The following is a 26,461-nucleotide window of genomic DNA, read 5'->3' on the forward strand; positions in this document are numbered from 1 at the left end:
TTCTTTACGGAAAAAAAAAACAAACTTCACCATCAAAAAAACCCCTCCCACCCCCTCAAACATCCCCATCTCCCAAAACCCCCAGAAAACAACAAACCCTCTTCTATGGCAGCAGCAGAACTACACCACTTTGAGAGGACAGTGGGATGTAGTAAGATATAAATTGTGCAGTGCTCATAACTTTAAATGAGCATGTGTTGGAGTGGATATGGAAACTGCTTCTCTTTGAGCCAGTTTTACTTGCAGCTTTAGTTTGCTGAACATGTTATTTTTAGCCCTCCAAAATATTTTCAAAAACATTCACTAAAATGTCACAACAAAGCTCCTCTCCTTAGTTCACAATCCTGTAGCATTATAAAGCAGTCCTGGCTGGATAATGCATAATATCTTCTTTTTCAGTTGTTCTCAAAAGTCTGATTTTCCACGATCTTATGTGTTATAGTGAACTACAGAGAGTTATTAAATTCTCAGGGCAATTGGTTCTTTTACACCGATGAGAACATTGTGTACACACACTTCATGAAGAGTAAAAATTTTGGCTGCTGTAATAACAGATAGAAGGAATTTGGAAATGAGCTATATTTTTGAGTCTTGAGCATTATAAATGTTGGCTTGCAGTACTACAGAACAATTCTCATTTTAAGTGTATGGTCTAATCTAACACTAACAGGTTGCATATATGGTAGTTCTGCATCACAGTACACATACATTGAAGTTACCAGCAACATAGGCTGAAGTTAACATCAAAATAAAGCAAATAAATATGTGAGTCTAAGTAGTTCTGAAGAATTAACTCTAAAGAATTCCAGTTTCCTGTTGATCTGTGTTACCATTGATCAATTTCTGTGTTTAAGATAACTTCTTATGTGTGCCAAGAGGGTTTATAATATTTTTCTTCCATTTAATGTTAAACAATGTCACTTTCATGTGCCTTCTTTTCATCATCAAGGCACCTTAATGGATATCTCCTTCATCAGGTCACTTATTTTCACGACATTTGTGGAAGAACAATTATCTCTGGGACCTCTAGCCTCTACTTCACATGCAGCTGAAATAAGAGAGCACACACACACAAACAGAATTTATAAGCTTCGTTTCCAAAGGAAATTGCTCTAAAAAAGATACTCTTCTACCTTTTGTTTTGCAAGAAATGATCTCATTGTAATGAAAACGGATGTTCTATAAAAGACATTGGATGCTTTTTCTATTCAAATGAAATATAAACAATTAACACTACCCAGTATCAGAAAAGTAAACAAGCAGAGGTAAGTGATAGACGACTCTTTTGGAAGGGAGGCAGGATTTTCACACCACACCATGGATTGCTGCACCAACTCTCCTACTACTATTTAGTGTATTTCTGATTATAAATCTAACAGATTCCTCATCAGATCAGTATGTTTTCTGTTTCTTTGGAGAGACTCCTTCCCCTAATAACAAAAAAAAAATCTGTTTCTAATGTACTGCATAAGAATACAGCATAGATCTTCAGGGTTCACATTAAAGACAGGAAGAATAATAAATGAAGGTGATACAAACATTGGCCAACTAGAAAAGGAGACATTAGGGGAGAAGGAAAAATATTTACTCTTATGCGTAGGGCTGAAGTAGCAATGGATTCTGCAACAACTGATGCTGCAAATCAGAAGTGTGCGATTGCATGGTTCCCCAGGCTTCCAAATCAGATAGAAAACTCCCCATCCCTGTCACCAAATAGTTTCACTTTTAGAACATGTCTGTCTGCTGTGACAGAATTTCACCCAGATCTTTTTAATTGTGTCTGATCTGACATCTCTTTGGCAAAAAACTACCCTCATAAGCTCCATTTCCCCACCAGTATAAATGTAATACTCAAGACACTGGTTTTTCTCATTATTTATTATGGCACTTCAAAGCATATAAACTCCATTGCTAGATGTTTCAAGCCAGTTAAAAAAAATAGAATAAAAATAAAATGAGGCTTTAAGTTTTAGGCAATATTTCAGTAGATTTCAGTTAAGAATTCTCAGAATGTTACTGGAGTAGAAATAAGAATTTTGCTAGGAAAACAGAGTCTTCTCAAAATAAGGCTTCTTTTCAGTAAACCATGTATGTGTTTGCTGAAGTTTATCATGTCCATTGGCAGTATATATTTTTTCAGATAAGAAATTTGTGGATTTGAAACATGAAAAAAAACTAACCCCTGAAAATACATTCATCTGCTTATATATCAAAGCCCATCTCTCTTATTTTTACCCACCCAATTCTACTGACTTCTTAACATGGAAATTAGAAACAACTCTAGAGCTTAAACTCTGCATGCTTTTTTTATGTTTTGGATTTTACTACTTTAGTAATTAAGGCTACTGGTCAAAATACAGCTTGCTTTTAACTGCTGGTTGCCACATAAAGTATTATCTTGAACTGAAGTCAGTTTGTTGTAGAGCCTAAAACCAAGCTGAGTTTTGACAAACCCACACTTTAAAATTCCACTATAGTAACAACATTTCCACTTCATACATTTGACAATTTTATTTAATAGCCTCACAAATTCAGAATAGTTACATAATAGTTACACCACAGCTTTTAAAAAGCATTGCACTCAGTACTCAGTCCACTGAAATACTAGAAAATAGGGAGAAGGAAAATACGGAGTGTAAAGGAGCTCTGTCCACTGAACTGAGTTGTTTGTAGCAAGTTCTCATGAACATGAAGATGTTCTCATGCTTTCTGGTAGACTCTAACACACTTCACACCATTCATATCACATTCCTAGAAAATATAGAGATGGAATTATTAATTTGGTTCAGCAGAGACTAAAAGGAAAAAGATCTTTTAGAGTCACTTTTAGGCCTGTGGCCAGAGCACTTTGGGATCAGAAAGTGGAACTGAACTCACCACCACCAATTGTCCATCCACTAATTTCCGTGTTATTATGGTCTTCTTGCCATCCCATTCCTGCTCCTGAATCATTGACCCATCATCTTTTAAGCTGACAAGGGTCTGAAGAACACAAACATCAACACCTTATGCATGACATTAGACTGAGATTGAGGTTTTCCAATGCCTTATTCCAAAGGAAAAAATCCCACCCCAGCTCACTCAATAGTAACTTTGACATTTACATCTACAAAGCCAGTCTTTATTGATCCTCTTTTTACAGTAGCTCAGTGCTTGTTCACTCACTGCTCTGACACATTCTTGCAATCAGACAGACCTTTTGACAGCATGCACAAGTCCAATTAACAGGAGCAGACTATGCTCTCTGTTCATCTTTTTGTACATGTGCTTTCAGCTTTTGTATAAGGTTTATATCATCTTGCTCTAATAGATAAATTGCCAGTGTGTGACTGGAGGGAGGAGGGTAATACACAGAGAGCAGTTACAGAAGGAAATGAGAGATGAGTTTGAGGGCTTCTTTGCATTTAACCTCCTTTTGGATGAATATTCTCCCTACTTGGTGCAGGAAGAAGCTCTTTGCCTTCTAAAACTGGAGATTAGGGGCTGTGATTCACATGTGTGCCTTGTGTGTCTGTTATCCCACTGTACACTGTGCCAGGCTCTATTGTGATGCAAATATAAGACCGAGTGAAAGGTTAACCCAAGGCCTGAATTGCCTCTGATTAAACATCAATGGGATTTTTTTCCATAGGCTTCAGATGAAATGGCATTTGGCTGTAACAGGGATTTAGAGCTCTGTTAGTTTTTCTAACACAATACTTCTGCTACAGATTGAAGACAACAAAATACACAAGACATTATCGGTTTCAGCATTTTCCCTCTTTGGAAGTTGCTTAATGTATACGTACACACACACAAAAAAGTAATTTATTTCAATGAGACTTACAGAGTCAGCTGTTCACCAAATGAAGCATTGCTAGTGTGGATGTCAAAACTAACTTTTAAATAGTATCTCTGTCTGTAGAACACCCAAAGAATTGTGTTTTTTGATAGAAAGTCTAGTATACTGACCTGAGTTTTCCTGCCATCTAATGTGTTTTCCTCGAATTTCTCACCAAGCTTGAAGCTGAACTGTGAAGTTTTGAAGGTACTTTCTGTTTTTACAGTGATTGTGTCCCCATCCTTAATAATATAAACATCTGGTTTAGCCATGCTTCCCATTTTCCTCATGGCCATACCCACACCTGCAAGGCGAGAGGCACAGAGTGTCACAAAGTCAGTTAAAACCCTAAGGCTTAGAGCCACACAGGAATTCAGATACCTAATTCCCATTTAATTAGGCACTTAAGTGCACTTAAGAATCAAAGCTCAAGAGCCACAAAGAAAGAGGATGTTTTAAATTATCTACTGCTGAGGAAGGAAAAAAGCTTATTTGCAGTGTTAGTCCTTTCCTTCCTCAGAGAGCTGAAGTTAAATCTATTTTGTCCTCTGGAGGACTCACAGATGTCCCAGACCTCAACATTGAATTTTTACAAACAGAAATAAACAATAATCAGGAAAACAAACACAAAAGCTTAAACTAATACAAATTATTCAAGTTCTTAATACTTTGAAAATTCTACAGATGATTTTCAATCAACATATTAATCCACCTGCATATTTACTTCAGTTTACCTAAGAAATACTCTTCCATTGCTCTGCAGCAACGGCAAACATGCAATTGCTGATAAAATTTATTCTTCTGCATCCAGTATCCAGAGTATGAACTTGAGAATTAGAAAACCACTATTGTGCAAAATAGTGCTTACACACACAAAAGAAAAAGGACCATGAGAGAAATGTGAATGACTGAAAATTAATCATCTGGAGACAGAAGCCCTTAAAATTCCTCAACCAACATGATTCACCCTGTCTCATCCCCTTTGTGAACTGTATGGGGCATTTGCTTGAGGGTTTTTGATCTGGAGGATGGAAATACAAATAAGAGGGTAGTCAGGCAACAAACGTGAATCTATCAAACTGGAAAGTGAGGATCTGCACCAAGAATCGATAAGCAATCAAATGGAACAGAAAGTGCCACCAAGTGAGTGAGTGTCTGGGCTCTACAGCTAGTGCAGTTGGGAAGAGTTGCCATGTAACAGCACAGCACTCCCTGGGGTGTACAGGACACTTGGGTGAGGGCTGAGTTCACAAAGCAAAGACTGCAGTTTCCTTGGCAGTTAGAAATAACAAAGTACTTCCCAGCCAGCCACTGCTTCTCCAGACTCAACTTAGATTCCAGGATTGAGCCTTAAGCTTGAGCCTGGAGAGCCAAAACCTGTCCTCCTAAGTCCAGCTTTTCTGACCACATTGGAAGTGACCCCCACAGCCACCCCTTCACTGTCATCCAGTCTAGGGTAATCAGCGAGTTAGCCGATCAGCTATGCCTTGCGATCCAGCTAAACTGAGATGAGGCATGTATGTCTTCCATATGGCAAGGAGTGAAATACAAACTTCATTGTCCTTGAATGTTCTTTTATACAGACTAAGCACAATCTGCACAATCTTAGTTATGGTGCATCAATCACCAGGATCAAAGGCAGAGGGTTTCCTAAGCGGCCAGCCAGGGTGAAATCCAATAAGGGTCTGTCTTCTCAAGTGGGACTTGGAATAAATTTAATTGCCTAAATTGCAACTGTAAAACGGTAAAGTGACTCTTTTAAGACTGCAATCTGAAAACAAGCAAACAACATTCAATCGCTGCCTACACATGGGAGGTGCTCTGCCCTTAATTTCTGCTTTGAAGTTGCTACTTAATCCATGGCTGAACTGAGCTTCAAGTTCTTGCATTTCCTCTGAAATCTTCAAACGGCTCAGTCCACAAGGCTTTCTCACATCACAGCTATTACATATTGACAGGCCCATCACAAAACACAACTACAGCCACCACTGTCCACAGAGTGTAAATGCAGTAATGCCTTTTGTATTTTACATAAAGGGAGATCTAAATTCTTTCCTCTCCTTCCTCCAGAGGAATTCAAGGTCACGTCTGTCACCAGTCTTAAGAATATATCCTAGCTTTGAGCACATAAATTGTGGAAAATAATTCTGTCTGTGTAGCTCCTGGGCTACAGACACCACAAGGTGCCTGTCACCTCTTGGCCAGGATGCTCCCAGGGAAATGGCAAACCAGAACTTGCAGAGGAGGCTCCTCGTGTTAGGTCTGCTCGACTCCATGGCTTCGCATTACAAAACGTAGCACAACCTGGAAGCTAGGATAACAAGCCAGAAGTACCCCCGAGATACGGGCGCTGCCCACGGAGAAATCCAAGCAGCCGCTGGCAGCGCAGCCAGCTGGGGGTTACTCGTGGGCGCTGATACAGTTTGCTTTTCCGCGAGGAGTCACCCAAGGTGACCTCACGGGAGAGCCGCCCTGCTCGGCAGGTCTGTCTGCGGCCACACGGGCGGGGTGAGCGGCTCCAGGCCCCAGCAGCAGCGCTGGCCCGAGGCCCTCCACCTCACCTCCCCGGACAGGGCCGGCCCCGCCGCACCGCATTACCGGGAAGGAGGAGCAAACCGGCGTGATGGCCCCGGTTGATGATCCGGGGGCCTGCCGACGGAAGGGGGCTGCCGGGCTGCAGGGCAGGCACTGCACGGGGCGGCGGCAATGTGCTTGACATCGACACCTGCCTCCCGGCAACTACGGTGCAAAAAGGGCTCCCAACATCTTTAGGGCGAGGAGGGAGAAAGGATCTGCTCCGGCCCGCGCTCCCTGCCCGGCTGCGGGAGGGCGCGGAGCCGCCGGTGTCGCATCCCGGCATCAGCACCAGCAGCCACCTCCCCCCGTGGGGCCCAGCTCCGGGGCCGCGCCCGCTGCGGACCTTGGACAGAGCCTCGGTGGCCGGCAGCGGTGGCAGTGCAGCGGGGCGGCCGAGTCCGGCATCTTTCCCTCCCGCCGGCTGCTTACCCAGCTCCTTCATATACTCCTCGAAGCCCTCGCTGGAGACGAGGCACCATTTGCCTAAAAACGCATCGATGGCCATGGCGGCGGCGCGGAGGCTGGCGGTGTCCCCGGGGAAGCGCAGAAGCAGACGGACGCGCTGCAGCGGGACCGCGGCTGCATTTATAGAAGGGCCAGCAACATGTGCCGCTGAGGAGAGCCAATGGGGCTCCCGCCGCGCCCCTGCCCCTTCCCCGCCGAGCCCCCGCCCGGCCAGTCCCGCCTACGCCGGCGGCTGCAAGAGCGGGCACGCTGCTGCTTCCCTCCCTCCCGCACACACAGGCACCCGCAGCGCCCAGGAACTGGGGGACACGGCCGCAGCCGCCCGCCGAGGGATGTCACGACATTAGTGCTTCTTCCTACACAACCACCGCAGGCACCTGCCGGCTATAGAGCTTGGAGTGCTGTGCTCTGGCACCCAGGGTCTCCAAACCATGCTCCTGGCCTTGGTTCCAGGGAATTGTTTTAAATCTGGGGCACTAAATCCTGTATTATGCTGTTTATTACATATCATGCTTTTTATAGCTAATTCAGGAACAAACAAGTGTAGGGCGTCATACGGCACAGTGACAGAGCAATAAGGAGTCAGCACCCAAGAGCAGTTCATTGGGTTTGATTGCAGGCCTGACCAGCATCCCCCCACGTCCCACTGGTGTACCACTACAGCAATTTGTGGCTTGTGCTATGACCTGGAAGCAGACCTGTTACATACACACAGCAATCAGGTAGCAAACAAAATCAGTCAAAATGCAGAGCTGGTACTTGCACTGCAAAGAAAAAATCAAAGCCTGAATGCAGCCTTGGTACTTCGAGTTTAGTCCATATTGAACCTCAATACTCTAATTGCTCCTTCTTAAGGGAAAACACAGCAGCTGCCACTGCTGCACACTGGCACATAAAATAAAATCATGAAGTATACACTGTTACCAGCTCTGTGAGGGACAATATTTTACCAAATTCTGTTGAGTGAGCAGAGAGATTTACTGGAATATTCGGTGAAAAAGGTGTGACTTCTACATCACAACAGAAATCCCAATTCCAGTGTATCCCCAGGGCTTATTTCTAGCATCAGGGTTATGCCAATCACTGTCTCTTTTAGCCTTGTCTCAGGCTGGATGGACCCCAGAGCAACTTTGTCCTGACCAGAAAAACAAAGATCTGAAGGCACGGCTGGAGTTATTTGGTGGCGCAGCCAGGGCTGTTTCTCTGCTGGTACTTTTGTGGAGGAGTTTGAGACTGAGGTGTTAAAACCAGAGAAGACAGCAAGGGCTCTGTGCTGCTTCCAGCATTTCACAACAGGGGAAGCTGACGTGAATCCAAATGTTTTGTTGCAAGGCAGGCACTTCCCTTTACACTTTGCAGTGATGCAGCATAGTGGAGCTGAACTGAATAGATTTGAAGGTTTAGTACTTTCTAGAAAAGGTCAGACTTGTCACACACTAAGTCATCAGCTCGCTCTTCATCTGAGATTTTTTAAGAAACCCTTCTGTCTAACTGTCCTTCCCTGAGGAGCTGCCTTTAATTACCTTCCCTTTCTCTGACTATATGCTTGCTTTTAATATGCAAACAACACCATAGCGTCTGCTAGTCAGGCAGCAAGCCACGTTGCTTTTTTGTCATTAAGTAGGTGCATTGAAACACAAGACTTTCAACTTCCTTCCACTTTTATCTTTTTTTTTTTTCCCTTCTTTGTCTTGCGCAAGAGACTTCGGATTCAATTTTAAATCGGGGTGATGATTACTGCCGAATTCATAGCAGCCGAACCAAAAGGCTGTCCATCCTGAAGTGCTTTTCTAGTTGTTTACAGAAGGGATAAAAGAGAAGCAATTCGGGGATTAGGAAGTCTTTGGTCTTGTAAAATGGGGACAATTTCCAGAAATAGAAATCTTGCCTTTACTCCCTGCATGCTAGAGAAGAATCTCGGATCCACATTTCTGCAGTGCTGCCTGCAGATGGCTTATATGTGGAGAGCATTCAGGTATAAGTGCTGATAACTCATCAGAAGATGTAAAATCCACTATTTCCATCTAGTGGTGAGCCAGTATTCCTGGATCTGAAGTACAGGGAGATCCACCTACCCACCTGTGCAAAACATTGCTATGTTTTTGAATCCTCCCACAAGTCATTTGGTTTGATTTATTTGCCTTACAAATTTTCCAGCTCTAGGCATGCCAGTTCATGTAAATGTAAGGAGAAATGAGGAGCTTATCTCTCTTTTCTGAAATGCGGACTATCAGGGTACAGTGAAAAATCTACCTCAATTTTAACAAAAAATACAAAGATTCGCAAACAAATCCGGTGATTTGGATTACTGGCTGTCAGTGCCACACCTCAAAACCCCTTTGAAACAGAATAGTGCTGAAATCTGTGGTATCTCACATAGCAAACAAAGTAACCAAAGGGACCAGAAATGTATCCTTCTGGGGAAGGTACAGGTGGACTGAGCTACAAAACAAATGGGTTTTTTTACTATGACAGTACCATGTATATTGGTCAAAGATGGCTTTTACTTTTGGAGCCAAAATAAAATGGTCAGATATTCAGAGATGCTTGGACAACTGGGATCCATCTCTGTAAATCCCAGTTCCTGCCTGGTTTGAGGCTGGCATCACAGTCAAACATGTTTTGCATGTGTGGTCTCCGCTCTAGATACAGTCTCAGAGAAGCAGCAGATACATGTATTCATGTGGAAAGTGTTGAGCTCCTATGTCATGTATTACTGTTTCAGCACAGACAGATGAAGTTCTCAGAAGTTTTTCCTATTTCCATGTTAAACTATGTATTGTCCAAGAGAAGGAGAATCAGATTTACAATGAGTAAGTGTAAACCTCCCTGTGGAAATTAGCTGCACGGAAAGCACGTAGCCAAGAGTTAGGAGCAACCACCACCCTGGTAGCTTGGGCCTGCCAGAGGTAGTCAAGCCCTTGTGTCTTGGAGGAGGGGAGGATATTATAGTCCTTCATTACCAAGTGCACAGGAAAGGAGCAAGGTAACAGAGTGCACAGAGACCTTCATTCTACTCCTTTGGGCAAGTGTGTGTCGTGCAGTGATGCTTCATCTGACGTGAGAGTTGTGAGGCTGCGGCCAGCATAGTTTGAGGTTTCTCTTCACGTAGCCATAGCATTACCCATCCCATGCAAGCTAAGCCATATTTTGTCTTTTGGAGTCACAATACCTGCTGCTTGAGCAGGGCAGAGCACCACCTCCTCATCTACAACATATCACTGATCAGGTTGGTGTAACTTTTTCCCTAGACCTTTATTCATTAAACTGTCCATATGTTTAACTTGAAAGGAGCCCAATCTGATAGCACTATACTTTGCTTTACTGTGTAAAAGGGAGGATCTCCTTTTCCCTCTGGTATACAGACATACTGTGTATATATAACATCTTCTGTAAGTGGTAGGCTTCTTCTAAGATTCTTTTCTAAGATTGCCTCTTAGGAAAGCCTTAAAAAACTGCCAGGAATATTGGACAACACAGCCCAAATTTTACTTTTCAGCCTATCCCTAGCTGTGGAAAAAAATTAAAGCAGTCCCTGAATAATAGTTACTCACCCCTAAGGCATGGATGAGAAAAATTGCATAGGTAGCACAGCTTTGTTTCTGTTTCCTTGTTGTACAAGTGTGGTTTTCCCTTCCCAGCCATGTCATCACTGGGCAGACATGATGAAACACGTGTTATGGTTGCTTAGGTGGCCTAAGTAAGCTTTGCTTCAGCTCAGGAGCTATTTTCTTGGGCAATACAAGACTAGGGTTTATGAAGAAATTCATGAATCTGCAAGTTTTAATTTGTATGTCAATAGGCACAAGGTCTACTGTATCACCGTTTTGTTACCTCTGAGCTGAAAGAGCTGGGTATAACCTGTGTTTTATCAACAAGCTTTGTGTGATATATCTCAGTTTCCAAGTCAAAACAAAACTATCTTACTGTCCAGCATGACTTGGTCCAAGGAACATGAGTCCACGGAGTCCTTGCTGTGGATCTGGCACTGCTGCCTCTGCTCTGAGGGGCTGGCTGTTGAGGACAGGCAGACTCACATGTGCCTGCACTCAGTGCCAAGCCAAACATAGGCCTGATCCCTGCTGATGTGCCTGAGCATTACTATAATACCAGGACAAACTGCCAGTCCGGTAACCTCAATGTGGGTCCTGTAAGCTGTCAGGAGCATGTTTAAAGCAAGCGTAAAAGGAAATGCTTACATTGAGGTCAAAGTTTACCATGCCTCTGTGACAGAAGAGAAAGGCCCAGAGCTTACAGTGACCAGAAAGAACACTTCAGGTTTCATTTCCCTCATTCCAGACAAAGATGTCAGTTGCAGCCCATCTTACAGTGACTGCAGATATGTGACTTTGTGTCTAATTTAGGAAGCTTTGAAAAAACCCTCTTTATTTAGCAGCAGTGTCTACCCTGAATAGCAAGCATCCACACATCAGCATAAAAAAAATACTTTTCTTAATCTTCATAGTTTGATAATCAACATAGTCATTGCAAGAGATCAGGATGACTACAAACTGTTCATAGCTTTGGTTTTAGCACTGAAAAGGCCTTTGATCTGCATAAAACAAACAAGTATTAGCAGGCAATACTTGCTCATAGAGGAGACTTTCAGAAAGATAACACTCTGGTGTGTCTTTTTAGATACCTTAGCTGTACAAAAAATTACCCCAAAGCTCTATAAATAAAGCCAAATAAAACCCGTGACCTTGTAATTTCTCTGTGGCATGGAACAATAAGCACATAAGGGCAAGGAATGGCAAAATTATTTGGAATAAGTAACTATAAAAGAAACATTTCTACCAATTACAACTAATTAGCCTCTGACATTTAGAATCACAAGTTACAGATGTGCTCACTAGATTTTGGAAAGGGTGTATAAAGTTTTAGCGTTATATTTTAATTTTATAATGTAAGTAGGGCTTTATTACTAAGGATATTAATCAACCACTGTGAAGGTAGTTTCAGGAAAAGGGTTTAAATTATAGTTATAATAACTGCACTACTTTCTGTTCTCAGGATGTCACCAAGGAGAGAGCACCACAGCTACAGATATCTGGAGGGCAGAGCCTGTCACTTATTCTCTACGCAGGAAGGGTCTTCCCACTGTGATGTGGATCCAATACCTTTCCCAGCAGCACTGGACTGAAAGGGACTGCAACTGCTGCTCTTCATGTTGAGTAAAATCCTGTTGTAAAGCTTGAGGAATATGTGTAGCCTGCCTACCAGATCAGGGCTCCCTCCCAGAAGACTTCATCCTGGGGCAACAAGGTGTGAAAAGAGATCATTGGGAACTGTTGATGAAGACTAGCTGTTGACCAAAAGCACATCTCCTCACACATGCGTGCAGCGGGAAGGGAGAGGTCCTCTGGGGTGTCTATCGCTCGAGCATTAGTTTCCTGACCCTGCTTTCAGAAAAGACCTCCTCTAGCACGGCCTGTAGAAGAACCAAGACAAAAACCATTTGGAAGCAAAAGCTAGTTTTTACTATTATTCAGTTCGCAACACAATGATTTGCCAAGCACGTTGACTACATGACTCATGTTCAAAAGGTTTTCTAGGAAAAATCTTGCCTCTGGCTTCTCAGGCAAGCATTCAGGACCAACAAGTATTCTCCAGTTTGCTCTTCTAGACTTGAAAAACCTCATGGTATTTGAGTTTACACCTTTGATTCCTTCTCAAGATATGATCTTGCATATCTAACATTGCCCTGGGTTCAGCAGTAGCAGTCATTTTTCTCCTTAGTAGCTGGTGCAGTGCTGTGGTTTTGACTTTCAGCCTGGGAACAGAGCTGATAACACTGACGTTTTTAGTTGCTGTTTGGTAATGTTTAGTCTGACCAAGGACTTTCTGAATCTCATGCTCTGCCTGGGAGGAGGGGAAGCCAGGAGGAAGCAGAGACAGGACACCTCACCTGAACTAACCAAAGGGGTATTCCATACCACAGCACATCATGCCCAGGATGTAAACTGGGGCCAGTTACCCAGAAGGGCTAGATCACTGCTCAGTCAGGCTGAGTATCAGTCGGTGGGTGGTGAGCCGTTGTATTCTCTCCCCTTGTTATTTCCCTTATCATTGTTATTATTGGTAGTAGCAGTAGTGGTTTGTGTTATACCTTAGTTACTGGACTGTTCTTATCTCAACCTGTGGGAGTTACCTTCTTTCGATTCTCCTCCCCAACCCTGTGGGGGGGGGGGAGGATGGCAGGGGGGAGTGAGAGAGCAAGCTGTGTGGCTGGGCTTAAACCATGACAGTTCTTTTTGGTGCCCAGCGTGGGGCTCAAAGGGTTGAGATAATGACAGATCTGACCAGAGTGTGTCTAATCGCTTAAACCATGACAAACATCTAGACCAGCGACAATCTATAAGGTGGTAAGGAATTACATTGCAGGTCCCTGATTTTTTCCTGTGCTTCTGCCACAAGATAGTTTTTGGCACCAATTCTGGCACTATTATGTGCAGTTTAACATGGTATTGATCCATCTCTGCAAGGGATAAGAAGCAGTAATATCCAACTCTGAAATTTGCAATTTCCAGTAAATACTTTGAAATTCGTTTGAAAGTGCATTTTAAAGACAAGTTCTATAAGGCCCCATCTAGAAAAAGAGACTTTAAGAACTCCATGACAATAATTATTATTTCTTTTATTGGTGCACGTGATTTAAATCACTCAGATTCACCAGTGATGAAAGGCCAATTCAGTGAATCCATGTAAGAACTGTGTTTGAGATGACAAATTTGCTGGCTTGGCATACTGACCATGCTGTTTTCTATAGCAAGGCTGCTCTTTGACTCCTTACTGAAAAAGGGTGGAGTGGTCAAAAGAAACAGAGAAATAATGTCTGAGTAAGGAAGGAACATGCTGCTTTGCCTCATGCCTGTCCTCTGAACTTCCTGCAGGAATTGCCAGTCTGAGTTGTGATAACCTATCCATTGAGGACTCATCTTTCTCAGGCTTTGCTGCTATTGACTGAACATTCCCTTCACAAACACGTCTGTTGGCCCACTTTTCCAACTATTTTGTCTTAAACGAAATGTTCGCTTCCTGTGCAAGGAAGTCAAATTTGCTTCATCCAGTGAAGAACAATAGAGATCTCCTTTTGATACACTATTAAAAATCACTGGCAATACTGCCAGTATGTAGGAGACCTCTTTAAGCCAAGCAGTCTCTACGTTTGCTTTAAGCCAAAGCCTCTATGCTTGCCTTAACTCTGCTTCCAAGTACCACTTTGAAACTTAATGAGACACAAATCAAGAGTGGTTGTAACTCCTTTGCCCTCACACCTCTAATACCTATTCCTGGGCACAGCCTTAGTTTTGTAAAAGCTTGAGAAGGCCAGCTCAATATGAAGACAATTTATTGCTAAAAGATGATCAGGAGCAAAGTGGCATTCGTGCTGCTCTGTCCCAACATTTCTCAGCATACAGAGCAAGGCTGAGTGGGGAGAAGAAATAGTGGCCCACCAGAAGCAAAGCACCTTGGCAGCTTAAAGCTACTGCAAGCTTTTGGCAGACAATAAAAAAAGCTCAAAAGAGTGACTCAGGCCTTCCAGGAAAAAGGTGATGTGATCAAATAGTACTAGGAAGGAAAAACTCTATTACACCAGAAGAGAAGGAGGGAAGTGCACTGGGGAAAAGCACTGCTGGTTGGTGACCTGTCAGTCTGAAGGTGACTCCAAACTACTCTGGAGAAGCAGGCCTGGCATCCAGGGAAACTGGTCGCACATGGAGTTGAAGAGGTGGGCAGTAGGCCAGCAGTTCTTAAACTGCAAGGGGTGTGTACACTTTGAGAGTGCACCTTGAGTGTCTTACATTTGGGAGCAAAAGTCTTGAAAACTGTTTAATGCAGTCCAAGGGTATTAATGGAGGGGGGGTGGGGGGTGTGAGGTGGGGGAAATGGGGTGGAGGAGCGTCCTTACACCATATAAACTCCTTGGTCATTCAAAATTCATATATAGTAGAGGTGAAGAACTAGGAAAAGCCAACCAAAATGAATGCATTCTTCACATCCAACAGGGCAAATTCTTGTGGGCAGTTTTCTGAAATTAGCAGATGACACCTATTGCATGTTCACAAACAGCAGAAACGTGTTAGATTGTAACATTTTCAAAATAACTGAGATTTAAAGCATCTTCCACTCCTCAAGTGGGGTTTGCACAGCAATACTGTACTGTACAGTTTTTCCTACAATATGTACCACCAAGTTGCCCAAATTGAAATCACCACAAGTAACAGAGAAAAGACTGGCTTATGTGAACTAGCTCTGACAGCATGTCTCTACTTGTTCCTACCCTGCACAAAAGCCATCAGGACATTGCAATTTTGTACTTACTTGGCCCAGCTAGTAGTTAAAACTTGCTGTGGAAACCTTCACTAACAGTGCTGCTCCTGGCTGAAATCTTTAATAAAGACACTATTCTCTTTTCCTAAAATCAGTGCTGTAGGTACTTAAAAAGGATCTGAATGGCACATTACCTGTTTCAGGACTATTTTCCCTACACATTGACAAGAACGTCTAAATAAATATGCATTTGTACAATGAACAGGTCTAAGATGATTAGAATAATTGTTTTAAATCTTGAGGTATTACAGATCTAGGCATTTTAATATCATCATCTGCTATCAGATGACCTACATGATGCTGTGTATTTAGTTAATCCTAGTGGTTTTAGGGCCTGATCCAGGCCCTTTTATATTTAGGCAAGCACCCACATTCTTGGTGGAGTATAGTAATCAAGATTAGCATGCTAGAGAATATTAACATGCAAAGTCAATGCTCTCCCAGCCACACTTTGTTCTGCATGACTGACCTTAATACCCTGTACATCCACAGCCCCAGACTGTGCCTGTCAGGAAGATGTCAGAGCAGCAGGTCACTCGGCTTTGTTTCAGTCAAATGGCAGCAGAAATAGACACCATATGAACAGCTTGCTGCAAAGTTATCTAAATGCTTGGAGAAGAAATTCATTAAAGATTATCGTTAACATACTTGAAAAATGAATTCATACTTTTATCTGCGTGGTACAGGGAGAGCAATTTTCTACATATTAACATAATAATCACCAGAGGATTACCTCCTTGCCCATATTGCTTGTTTATATCACTTCAGTATCTAGTAGTCTCAAGAGTGAATGGTTTTAGCTTTTTCTATCCTGTATGTTTTCCTTTCTACCTTACATATTCAAATCCTAGTCATTATTTCTGTTTCATGCACAAAGCATTGGAGTTTTACCCCTGCAAATTTCACCTACTAGCACACACAGCAAAAGCAGTATCAGCCAACACCTTGTCCACTGAATTGTCAGTCATCTCTCGACAGCTACGTTACAGGCCTTTTGCCCTAACCCAAGCAAAAAAACTGGGCATCTCTGGGTTAAAATGAAAGCACCCAGCAGAGCTTGTCTTTACAGAGCAGGAGTAAAGAAAAAAGAACAAAACAACACCTTTCCTGAACAGTGGAGAGGATTCATGTTGTCTATAAAAAGCCTGAACTAGGATCTTATTTTTCTCCTTTTTTTCTTCTTAAATATAAATCCCAGTCGTGGGCTACAGAAACTTATTACTGCTATACACTATAAACACTTAATATTGCTTAATCCCTGCTTCACTCCTTAAATACTTACAAGTGGCTAATTATTTAAGATGGATGTAAGTGGTTCACATTAAAACCTAAATTTTATATACTGGTATCACTGTAAAAACTGTCAAAAGAAAAAAAGTCACAAAGATCACTGATATATTACTGTAAGAGGACTTTTGAACATATGAATACATCATTAACCAGAGAATGTATAATTCTGCAGTGCTTTTCTGCTTCAACACTTCTCTTTGCCTATAAGGCTACTTCAACTAAAGCCATGCTATATGACGCTCTTTTAAACTGAGGAAAAAAACCAAAACAAACCTCCAAACTGTCCTTTGAACCACCTTATTTCTGTTTGGTCTACTTTCTAGAATACTCCTCCAGCTTGACAGGATTTAAAATCTTCTGATCCAGATGCTCTTGTAACTCCTCCACTAGAAGGTAGCAGGTTCAGGAGCTCTGCACTCTGAAACCACTTGGAAGAGTTGGTGGCCTAATATAATAAAAGGATAACAGACTGCAGAGAAGGTGTTCATCCCTAACCAAGCCACTCACATCTGTTGTTCCCACATCAAAACTTCATTGACCCATCTGCCTCAATCATCTGATCTCACTCTCTTCTGTTTGTTGCAAACACACAGAGGAGGCCAGCATAAAATATCATCAAATGTCTTTAGCACAGCTCTGCTTCTCTAATGTGTTGCCTTGACTTCAGCATCCTGTTGAGGACACTGCAATGAACTGCCTCGACAGTGCTATTTAAAACAATGCTGCTTTCAGAAAGGACAGCATCCATGTACAAATCTTGGCAAAAGGTAAAACTAATTTCAGATTTGTGCCCCCTTTGGAAATATACATACTAGAATTTTATAGAAGTCAGGCATCTGATTAACAACAGGTAGAACTAATGCCTCTCAATAGTACTGCACCTGCAATTCTCAAAACTGGAACTTGAATTACATTTTCATTGTGAACTGGACTAGAACAAAAGTGATGCACATGAAATACGTGTGCAGTTGACACCTTCACCTGCACAGCCTGAGGACAGATCAACAAACAGTGGGACCAAACCCACAGAGCTTTGCAACACAGACATGACACCCAAGCATTTACTTTAATAAATAACAGGGTTGGGCATAGGGCTATAAACACCAAATAAAGCTTTCCCTTTGATCTTTATAAAATATTAAAGAAATCTCCAAAAGTGACCAAAATATTACAAAACTGAACTTCAAAGATAGCCCTTTTCTCCAATTATATTAAAAAAACCCCAAACAACAAAACCAACCTACCCTTCCCTTTGAGCTAAACATTGCTACTTTTATGCAGGCTGAGTAGCTCTACTGTGTGTTCACAGTCCCATTACCTGGTTACATTAACTGAGGAGCTAAATTTAGCAAATCTCAGACTTTCTTAAAAAAGAGAGGAAGAAAATGGGAGGGACTTAGCAACATATGTATTACAAACACAGTATTACAAAATCTACTCTCTACATGCAGCTTGGTGTTCCTCACCTAAGCCTACAATAAATGCTTTCAAAGTTGCCTTCAAACATTTGTACTTAATAATTTCCAAAAATAATAACCAGTCTGATAACATTTTGCATTCACTGTATAGAAATTTTGAGGAAATAATGCCCAAAGAGACCTGTTTTCACTGTAGTATTAATTTAATAGGTAATGTGCATTATTCACATTTATATGCAAATACATGTGATATTAGTCCAACATCCACATGACAGGGGCAGCTGCTTAGAAAGATGCATTTATACATATTAAGACAAGCTGACCCACTAGTGCTGGAAGACTCGATGATCCACTGTGCTTTAAACAGCTCGTTCTTCTGCACGTTAAACTGGTCAATGTTTGGACATTTCTCTCTTGCAGATTTTGTTGCACAGGAGAAAAGCCTTCTGTGCAGCCTGCTGTTTTCAACACACGTAAATGCAAACACAGTTGTTTTTCTGTTCTTCAGAGGCTCTTCTTCTTGCTTTTCTGTTCTTCCTTAATCTCTTTTGCATTACACCTGGTCCCCAATGCTGTTAACATTTCTACTGTCGTCAGGTTAGCTCCCTTCATTATCAGTCGATCTCCATCAACTGTAAATGGAAAAAATTCAAGAAGTTACAAAATCTAAATCACTATTACAAGTGTGCAGCTCTGTTTTGTATATATAAATCCAAACACCACACTCATTTTGCCTGATTAGAAAGTACTCCACTTACCAAGGAATTTGATTATGCCTCACCCACAAACAAATATATTAAACTGCACATAGGACACATGAAATTTTCATTTTTGTACTGCATTATTGAAAAATCTTAAACATTTGTCTGGGTATACCTATAGTAAGAACACGTATTTGGTAGGAATGGCTCATACTATGCCCTCAAAATCATCTGACAGAAGGCACAGAAGGCACTGGAAGGCATAATTTCCACACATGGCTCAGCATTTTAGCAGCATGTTGTCTATGGCCCGTTTAACTTACTTCTTTAGCCAAAACAATGAATTGGTTTACACAATCTGGTGGTTGTAACGTTAAAAAAAAAAAGAGGACTAGGATTTCTAAAATTCTGAAAGGCTTTATTTTAAAATAGGAAGGAGGCAGTAAAAGTTAAGCACTGTACCTAAGTTAATTATTTTTTTCCAAGATTTGCAAATACAAAAGCCATACTCAAACCCATACACTGCAATACCCTGTATGGCATTCAAGTTCCAGCTCCATGTTTGCCATCTTCAAGGGTTGCAAACTCTTTACTTGTTAAGTAATCAGCTGTCATAAAATGAAGAATTCAGAGCTGTAGCTCTTATCATTAGTAAAATAAATTGTTTTGGTCTTATGCTGTGAAAAACATTGAGCTTTACTGCTTAAGTCCTTACACATCATAGTTAGAGACAGGCATGGGAAAGACAGAGGCAGAGGGGGGAGAAACACATTGTCAACATATTTCATGTCTGAAATAACCAGACTTTGCCTAGCAAAATTAAGTACATTCAACATTCTTGACATGATTCACTAAATAGATGGAAGTTTAAAGAAAAACGGGTATCAATGATCAAAAATAATGAAAACTTTAATGGGCTACATGACATATTTGCCCATTACAACACAGCAGGAAAGAAGATTCAGCCAGAGAAAAGGACAAAAGCAGATTAGAGCCATCTGTTCACAGCCTAGAATCTGAGCTGCTTCCAAGTCTGATGAAATTTTCACCATCAATTCCCCATGGGCTCACTGTACCCTCAAAGGAAATCAAGAAATTTGTTGTACATCAGTTGATCTCATTCTGCAGTCCCATCTGCACATGTATGGTTTTATCCATATGAGCAGTTTCTTCAAACTGCATAGTAAGATATTCAATTGCATAAGCAACTGAAGGTATTCAGCCTTTCTGCGCTCAAGATGGAGATGCCTTCACCATGGATAACAGAAGAATTTCAGAGTGCACAGATTCTTACATCAAAATGGAGCTACACTAACTTCTGGAATTGTACATCTAGCTGTGGACCAGAAAAAAAAAAAAAGTAAGCACAGTTAAAAAAAAAGAAAATCATAGAGAAGACAATAACATCATAACAACACAAATCAGGAAGGTCTCTTTTTGGCCAAGATTAAAAATTAGCTCTTACCAAACATAACATCTACAACAGGTTCGGATCCATCGTGTCTCACATCAGCAGTCACTTCACAGTTTTTATTAGTGGCCTGGATTCTTTTATGGTTTATACATGCAAGAAAGTTTCTGAAAATATATTTGAAAATATATTAGGTATGTTGTAGATACAAATTATAGAAAGTGTATTTCTAAACCTAATTTGAGTATCTTGATATTGCTGGCAACAAAAGTATAAACAAAATAGAATTTGATTCAACAATTTCAGGCAGACTTCCTGTGGGATAATCACTGTTAAAAATCTAAATGGATAGTCCTTATATGCTAACAGGTAAAACACATACCAAAGAATTTTGCAAAAATTCAGTGTATGTACTTTTTGTGTTTCAGCTGGGTTAGTAATAATAATAAAATAAAAACCAGCAATTTCCATTTTTCTTAATACACTGGTTGCTTGCCAATGTTTTATTGTTTTGGTTTGACACAGCATTTATTTATGTAACATCACTGGTCTCCTGCAGATTTCTGAAATGCATGACAGGTACTTAACAATCTGGGTGCTTAAAGACATTCTAGGTTAAGTTGTGTTACTAAGTTTATTTCAAAAGTAGATGTGTCTGTAAAGCTATTGCAAAATGACATTTTACAACTGTTTGGTGCAGAATTTGCATCACTCAAGGAGCACAATAACTTAAGTTTCTCCAATAGTTAATTACCATGTTAGAGCAGCAGCTGTGCCCTCTTTCTCTCCCATTACCAGCGTCTGGACCCTCATCTACAGAGTGAGCAACTGAGAGAGGCATCTACCTGGGCAGGTTGGTAAAGCTAAACACACATGCCTATATGCCAGGGTCTCCACTCAGGCACAGAGATCATGCTCAAGTCAGCACAGAATGAACTCTCTGTGCATCCTGGTATAAATGAGCCCCTAAGACAGACAGAGCATCTTCTCATTCTGAAATGTGAAGGTTCCACTTGGACTAAGCTACAAAGCTGTGATAAATTCAAGCCTTCAAAGACCATGAGCATGAAAGTTAAATTACAGCAGATGCATGTGCTTGGGAAAAGGAGATTTTTCTCCAGAGAGGGCACAACAGATGCTGCCCTTTCCCTCATTATTTGCCCCCACAATGTCCTTACTTTTGGTGGGTACAATGACAGCAAATCACAGGGTACTGCAGTGACAGCAGTCCTAATGGCTTCATAGAATCAGAATCAGATAGGTTGGAAAAGACTTTTAAGATCAAGTCCAACTTTCACCCCAAGCCTGCCAAGTCCACCACTAAACCATGTCACTAAGAGCCTCATCTACACGTTTTTTGAACACTTCCAGGGATGGACAGCCTCTTCCAATGACCCAGCACCCTCTCTGTGAAGAATTTTTTCACGATACCCAATCTAAACCTCCACTAGTGCAGCTCAGGCTGTTTCCTCCTGTCCTATCGCTTGTTACTTGGCAGAGAGCCCAGCCAGCTTCTCTCTCCATGCTTCTTTCAGGTCCTGTTTTGCACCTGCCACTGCAGCGACCCGGGCACCAGCCGGCCGGGGCACCCAGGCCGCCCTCCCTGCCCTCCGGGAACCTTCAACGCTTCCACTGGCAGAGGCAGCAGGCCTGTGCCCGTCGCCGTGCCCAGGCCCTGGGGCAGGGTCTGGCGCATAAAACCCAGCCTATACCTCTCTTCCCCAAATAAATAAAGGCCAAAAGTGCGTCCCTCACCCCTGCCGTGAGGCGCACAGAACCCGCGGGCGCAGGAAGGGCACCGGGTCTTTACACACCGGGGAGCCTGGCCAAGGCTTCCCCGCCGGGCCTAGGTCCGAGCACGCCCAGGCTGCAGCGGGGTCGGCACCGCCCCTGAAGCCCCCTCACCTCGTGCTCTCCACGTTGGACTCGAAGGGGCAGAAGCGGACCACGATACTCTTCACCGGCCGCAGCACAACCTGGATCTTTGACGCCATCTTCTCGCTGCCTCCTACTACAACTCCCAGCAGACCCCGCGGAGGAGGCGGGACAGGGCGGTGGGCGTGCCGTGCCGTGCTCCCGTCCCACAGGCACCTGGGAAATGTAGTCACCGCCCTCCGCTCCGCTCGCGGCAGCCCTGCGGCGGGGCGGCAGCCCGCGGGCACGGCTGCTGGTGGGGTGCCGGCTGCCTGCCCCCAGGCTCATCTGATAACCCGAGGAGCTCAGGCCGGGAGAAGGACCGATTGACAACCGGTCCCAGCTGCTCCTCTGGCTCTATAACACTGTAGATGCAGTTAGGGAATACATAAATAAATATGCATACTTTTGGCATGAATTTGACATAGAACTGCCTTCTTTGGACTCTGCAGCAGAAGTATCAGGCCCTTGTGCCATTAAGACTCGTGCAGGGGGCAGAGTATGAGGGGTAGCACTTATGGGAAGCTATAGTATGTAGAATCACAGAATTAATGCGGTTGGAAAAGACCTTGAAGATCAAGTCCAACCATTACCCCAGGGCTGCCGAGCCCAGCACTAAACCATGTCACTGAAGGCCTCATCTGCACAGTTTTTGAACACTTCCAGGGATGGTGATTCCACTAGTGCCCTGGGCAGCCTGTTCCAATGCCTGCTCAGTCAGCCTTTCAGCACAGGAATGTTTCTAAAGTCTTATCTCAACTTTCCCTGGTGCAGCTTGAGGCTATGTCCTCTTGTGTTATCACTTGTTACTTGGGAGAGGAGAACATAGTGTTCATTAAATGAAGAAACTAAAATATAAGAGTGGGATTTTTTCTGTATGTTAAATCTATCCCTATGATGTGAGAGTTCTTGATGTCTTCCAGAAGTGGTTTATTTACTACAATTGAATATTCAGGGAAATTAAGGAAGGTCAATGAGAAGGAGCCAATACAGTTAAGGATAAATTAGAGGTAATATTCTGCAATATATTAAGCAGAAGAGAGACTTGTAAGAGGCAATGCTAAAGGAAGTGAATATGTCTATTATCGGGTTTTTTTCTCTAAGGGGTTAGATACAGCTGTTGCACCCCGAGGCTGCAGACAAGGGGTTTGGGTGTCGGTGTCGTGGGTGCCAGCTGGGCATTTTCCACTAGGTGGCACAAACCTCCCTGAGAAATGCTCAGCAGCACCCAGCTCTTGGCCAGGGTTAGGGATAGGTTATGGAGGAAACCCAGTAACAATGGCATTTATATACATGGTGTGAATTTCTGTGGAATGTTCAATACAGATGTGCAGGAACTGCGTTAAGTATCTAGCATCCCTTGTAACAGATAGCCTGTATTTAGAATCTTATCTTTGCTTCTTGGAAGCCCTCTTTTAAAAAAAAAATCATATAGTCATTGAGGAAAAATCTCCCTCTTCGCTGAGATTTATCCAAGAGAAGTTAAGCAGCAAAAATAAATACAGCAGTCAATGTAGTTTTAATGTTTAATGTTTCCATTATGTTTTAAATATATATCTTAGTCTTTATGGAAAAAAAATGCATTTCTGTGAGATATTTTTTGAAAGACTTCACTGTAACCAATAAATGGCTAATTTAAAAAGGAATACAAAATTTCAACATATCTTTCTTCATTATAACACAAAGGACTTGATATATTCTTGTTTAAATCTGTAGCAGAATTTCTGTTAGCTCCTACAGCAACACAGTTATTATGAAGGAATAACATCAGCAAAGGACTGTGGAAGAAAGATCACCGATTTTTCTAAAGGCTCCATTCTCCACACTTGCTACAATGGTACTTACTGACTTAGAAATATGCATGGCAAAACCAGCTCTATATTTGCTCTTATTGCATTTTGATAGTAATTTCATGAAGAATGTTTAGCTTACATTGCACAGTTAAATGAAGAGAAAAATTTGTTTACTCCTTTCCACGCTCAGATCAGTCAACTTCTAAACATTGGTTGTCAGCAGTAAAAGTTGCATCTTTCCCCTTAAGCCATCTGTTTGGAATAATTGAAAACCATCTCTGCTTTTTCAAAGTAATTTTTAATTTTTTGAAGTCTGAGAGATTTGCAGTAAGGTACCTGGTAAAAAGGTACATTACTGCAAACGTGGAAGCCTCTATGCTCTTTTCTGCCCTTCACGGACAGGCCTGTGTCTGTGAAATGAAACCAAAGGGTATTTCTTATCCCTGCGAGAAGGAATATTTTACCCTTGGATGCTACACTACTTGTTGAGGACCAGGTCTTTCTCAAAACTTACTGTAGATGCAATAGTTTTAGCTGATGATAATTATGGTGAGAGTGCTAACTTTTTCAATTACTAGATTAGATAGATGAGCTATTAAAAAAAAGCCCAGTATTTCTTCATCTGCCTTTCAACTCATAACCCCAGCATGTTGGACTGCCCTCAATTTACACCATAGTAAGTCCAGCTGATCTCTGAAGCACAATATTTAAATGCCTCTTCAGGAAAGCTGATAATTCATCCAGGAAAGACCTTGAATCAGGCTCTCCAGCTCCAGCAGGCAATCTGGGAACTCTCACGTCTTCATTTGAGACTGCTCTCCAGGGATGCACTTGGGAAACTGAATGATCCATGGTTCTTACACGTAGTGATAATCATACATGTTCCTAAAGCGTAGTAACATGAGGAGGCATAAAAGTTATAATATTAAACTAGAAACAATTTTAGTATTCCTTTCACCAGTCTGATCTTTGTTATTATAAATGGTGTCTTTCAGCAGACTTTAATGTCATTAGTTTCACTGAAGTGTAGTCACAAGGCCATAGATGATGTATATCTAAGCACCATACATGACAAGGAAAATGTGTAGCCCTATTTTACATTTTAATTATGAAGACCGTGAGGAAAAAACTATAATATTAATTAAAGTAAGTCAATTTTCTTTTTTTTCTCATTGATCCTCACAGCTATCTTAGATACAGGGAAGTTTATTCCACTTTTCCCCCTGTTTCTTACTCTTTCTGTAATGTTGTCTGACTATAGAAAGACACCCAAATCAGAACTCTTGACATCTAATTTCTCCATAGTTTGGGTAGGCCTACTTTTAGTACCTTGGTTTTGGCTTTTGACTGCTCTTCAGCTCATTTCTTCCTTTAAAATCTGGTGGGTTTTCCAAATCTTCATCCAAAACACTACATGAGGGAGTGCTCTCAATGCTGCATTACAGGTACAACATTACATTTCCATGCCCTTACTCAGTTTGGAGTCCTGGATCATTATCTCTCCTTGTCCTTAGCTGATTCCTTCCTGTCCTGGGTTCAGCAGTAGCAGTCATTTTTTCTCCGTCTTGGTAGCTGGTGCAGAGCTGTGTTTTTGACTTTCAGTCTGGGAACAGTGTTGATAGCACGTATGTTTGTAGTTACTGCTCAGATGTTTACTCTGACCAAGGACTTTGTGAGTCTCATGCTCTGCCAGGGAGGAGGGGAGGCCGGGAGGAAGCAGAAACAGGACACCTGATCAAACTAGCCAAGGAGGTATTCCATACCACAGCACATCATGCCCGGGGAGGTAACTGGGAGTTGGCCAGAAGGGCTCAGGCTTGCTCGCTTCTGGGTCAGGCTCTTTTTGGCAGGTGGTATCGTATTCTCTCCCCTTGTTTATTTCCTCTATCATTGTTTTTATTGGTGGTAGCAGTAGTGATTTGTGTTATACCTTAGTTACTGGACTGCTCTTGTTGCAACCTGTAGGAGTTGCACTCCTTCAGTTCTCCCCCCCATCCCTCCAGGAGCTGGGGGGGGGGGGTGAGGGGGTGGTGGTGAGAGGGAGACTGTGATTGGGTTTTAAACCATGACACTTCCTCTGCATCTTTATCCTTTTTTTCCTGGCTCTTTCTCTGAGACTTGTCACTAATGTCAATAGGCCCAGTATTTAGCAATCAAAATTTCATGTCTGCACACATAGTTACAATGCTGTGTAGTCCAGGAATAAAGTGTAATGCTGCCTTTAAGGCAGTAGCCAATACAGAAAAGTGAGCCAACACAAAGCCAGCAGCCTGTTTCGCACTGAGGTGATGCTTCCAGATGGCCACCCAAAAGAGGCTCTTTGAGAAAAACGGTATGCCGGACCTGACAGGAGAAACAAATTATTTCTGAAAACAGAAAAACCCTCTGACAAGTGCAGTATCATGGAGCATATCTTCTTAAAAGCAATGGACAGAGATGTTTGTGATCATAATGGACAGAGATGTTTGAGATCACAAAGGACTTGTATGAAGTCATTACAAAATACTAGTGCTGCATTGAAGGACATGTTGTGATGAATCTCTACCATACTGGAGGAACACTGCTTATAGTCATACAAATATTAACCAGTCTGTGTTTTCTGTCTGATATTGTTTCTTCCTTTGAACTGAATATTCTTATACCATATGTTAGTTACTGAATTTTAATAGTATTTCCCCAAATAGAAGAGTTTTTAAAGTTCCTTTATTCTCTGAAAATTGTTGAAGTCAAGCATAGTT

General features: G+C 42.1%; 2 protein-coding genes across 2 annotated transcripts; both read right to left on the reverse strand.

Annotated features, from left to right (window-relative positions):
• Positions 1–1,860: 1,860 nt before the first annotated feature.
• Positions 1,861–7,123, reverse strand: LOC101878861 (fatty acid-binding protein 5). Its single transcript, XM_005150826.3, has 4 exons — positions 6,827–7,123; positions 3,952–4,124; positions 2,878–2,982; positions 1,861–2,751 (listed from the first exon to the last, which is right to left on the reverse strand). Exons 1-4 carry the CDS (start codon positions 6,900–6,902, stop codon positions 2,701–2,703), a joined length of 405 nt encoding a protein of 134 aa, XP_005150883.1. The 5' UTR covers positions 6,903–7,123; the 3' UTR covers positions 1,861–2,700.
• A 10,965-nt stretch (positions 7,124–18,088) lies between these two features.
• On the reverse strand, positions 18,089–22,054 carry MRPL53 (mitochondrial ribosomal protein L53). Its single transcript, XM_005150825.1, has 3 exons — positions 21,922–22,054; positions 20,071–20,183; positions 18,089–18,536 (listed from the first exon to the last, which is right to left on the reverse strand). Exons 1-3 carry the CDS (start codon positions 22,008–22,010, stop codon positions 18,409–18,411), a joined length of 330 nt encoding a protein of 109 aa, XP_005150882.1. The 5' UTR covers positions 22,011–22,054; the 3' UTR covers positions 18,089–18,408.
• Between the last annotated feature and the right edge of the window lie 4,407 nt (positions 22,055–26,461).

This window comes from Melopsittacus undulatus, chromosome 1, assembly GCF_012275295.1.
Source record: "Melopsittacus undulatus isolate bMelUnd1 chromosome 1, bMelUnd1.mat.Z, whole genome shotgun sequence".
Classification (NCBI taxonomy): domain Eukaryota; kingdom Metazoa; phylum Chordata; class Aves; order Psittaciformes; family Psittaculidae; genus Melopsittacus; species Melopsittacus undulatus.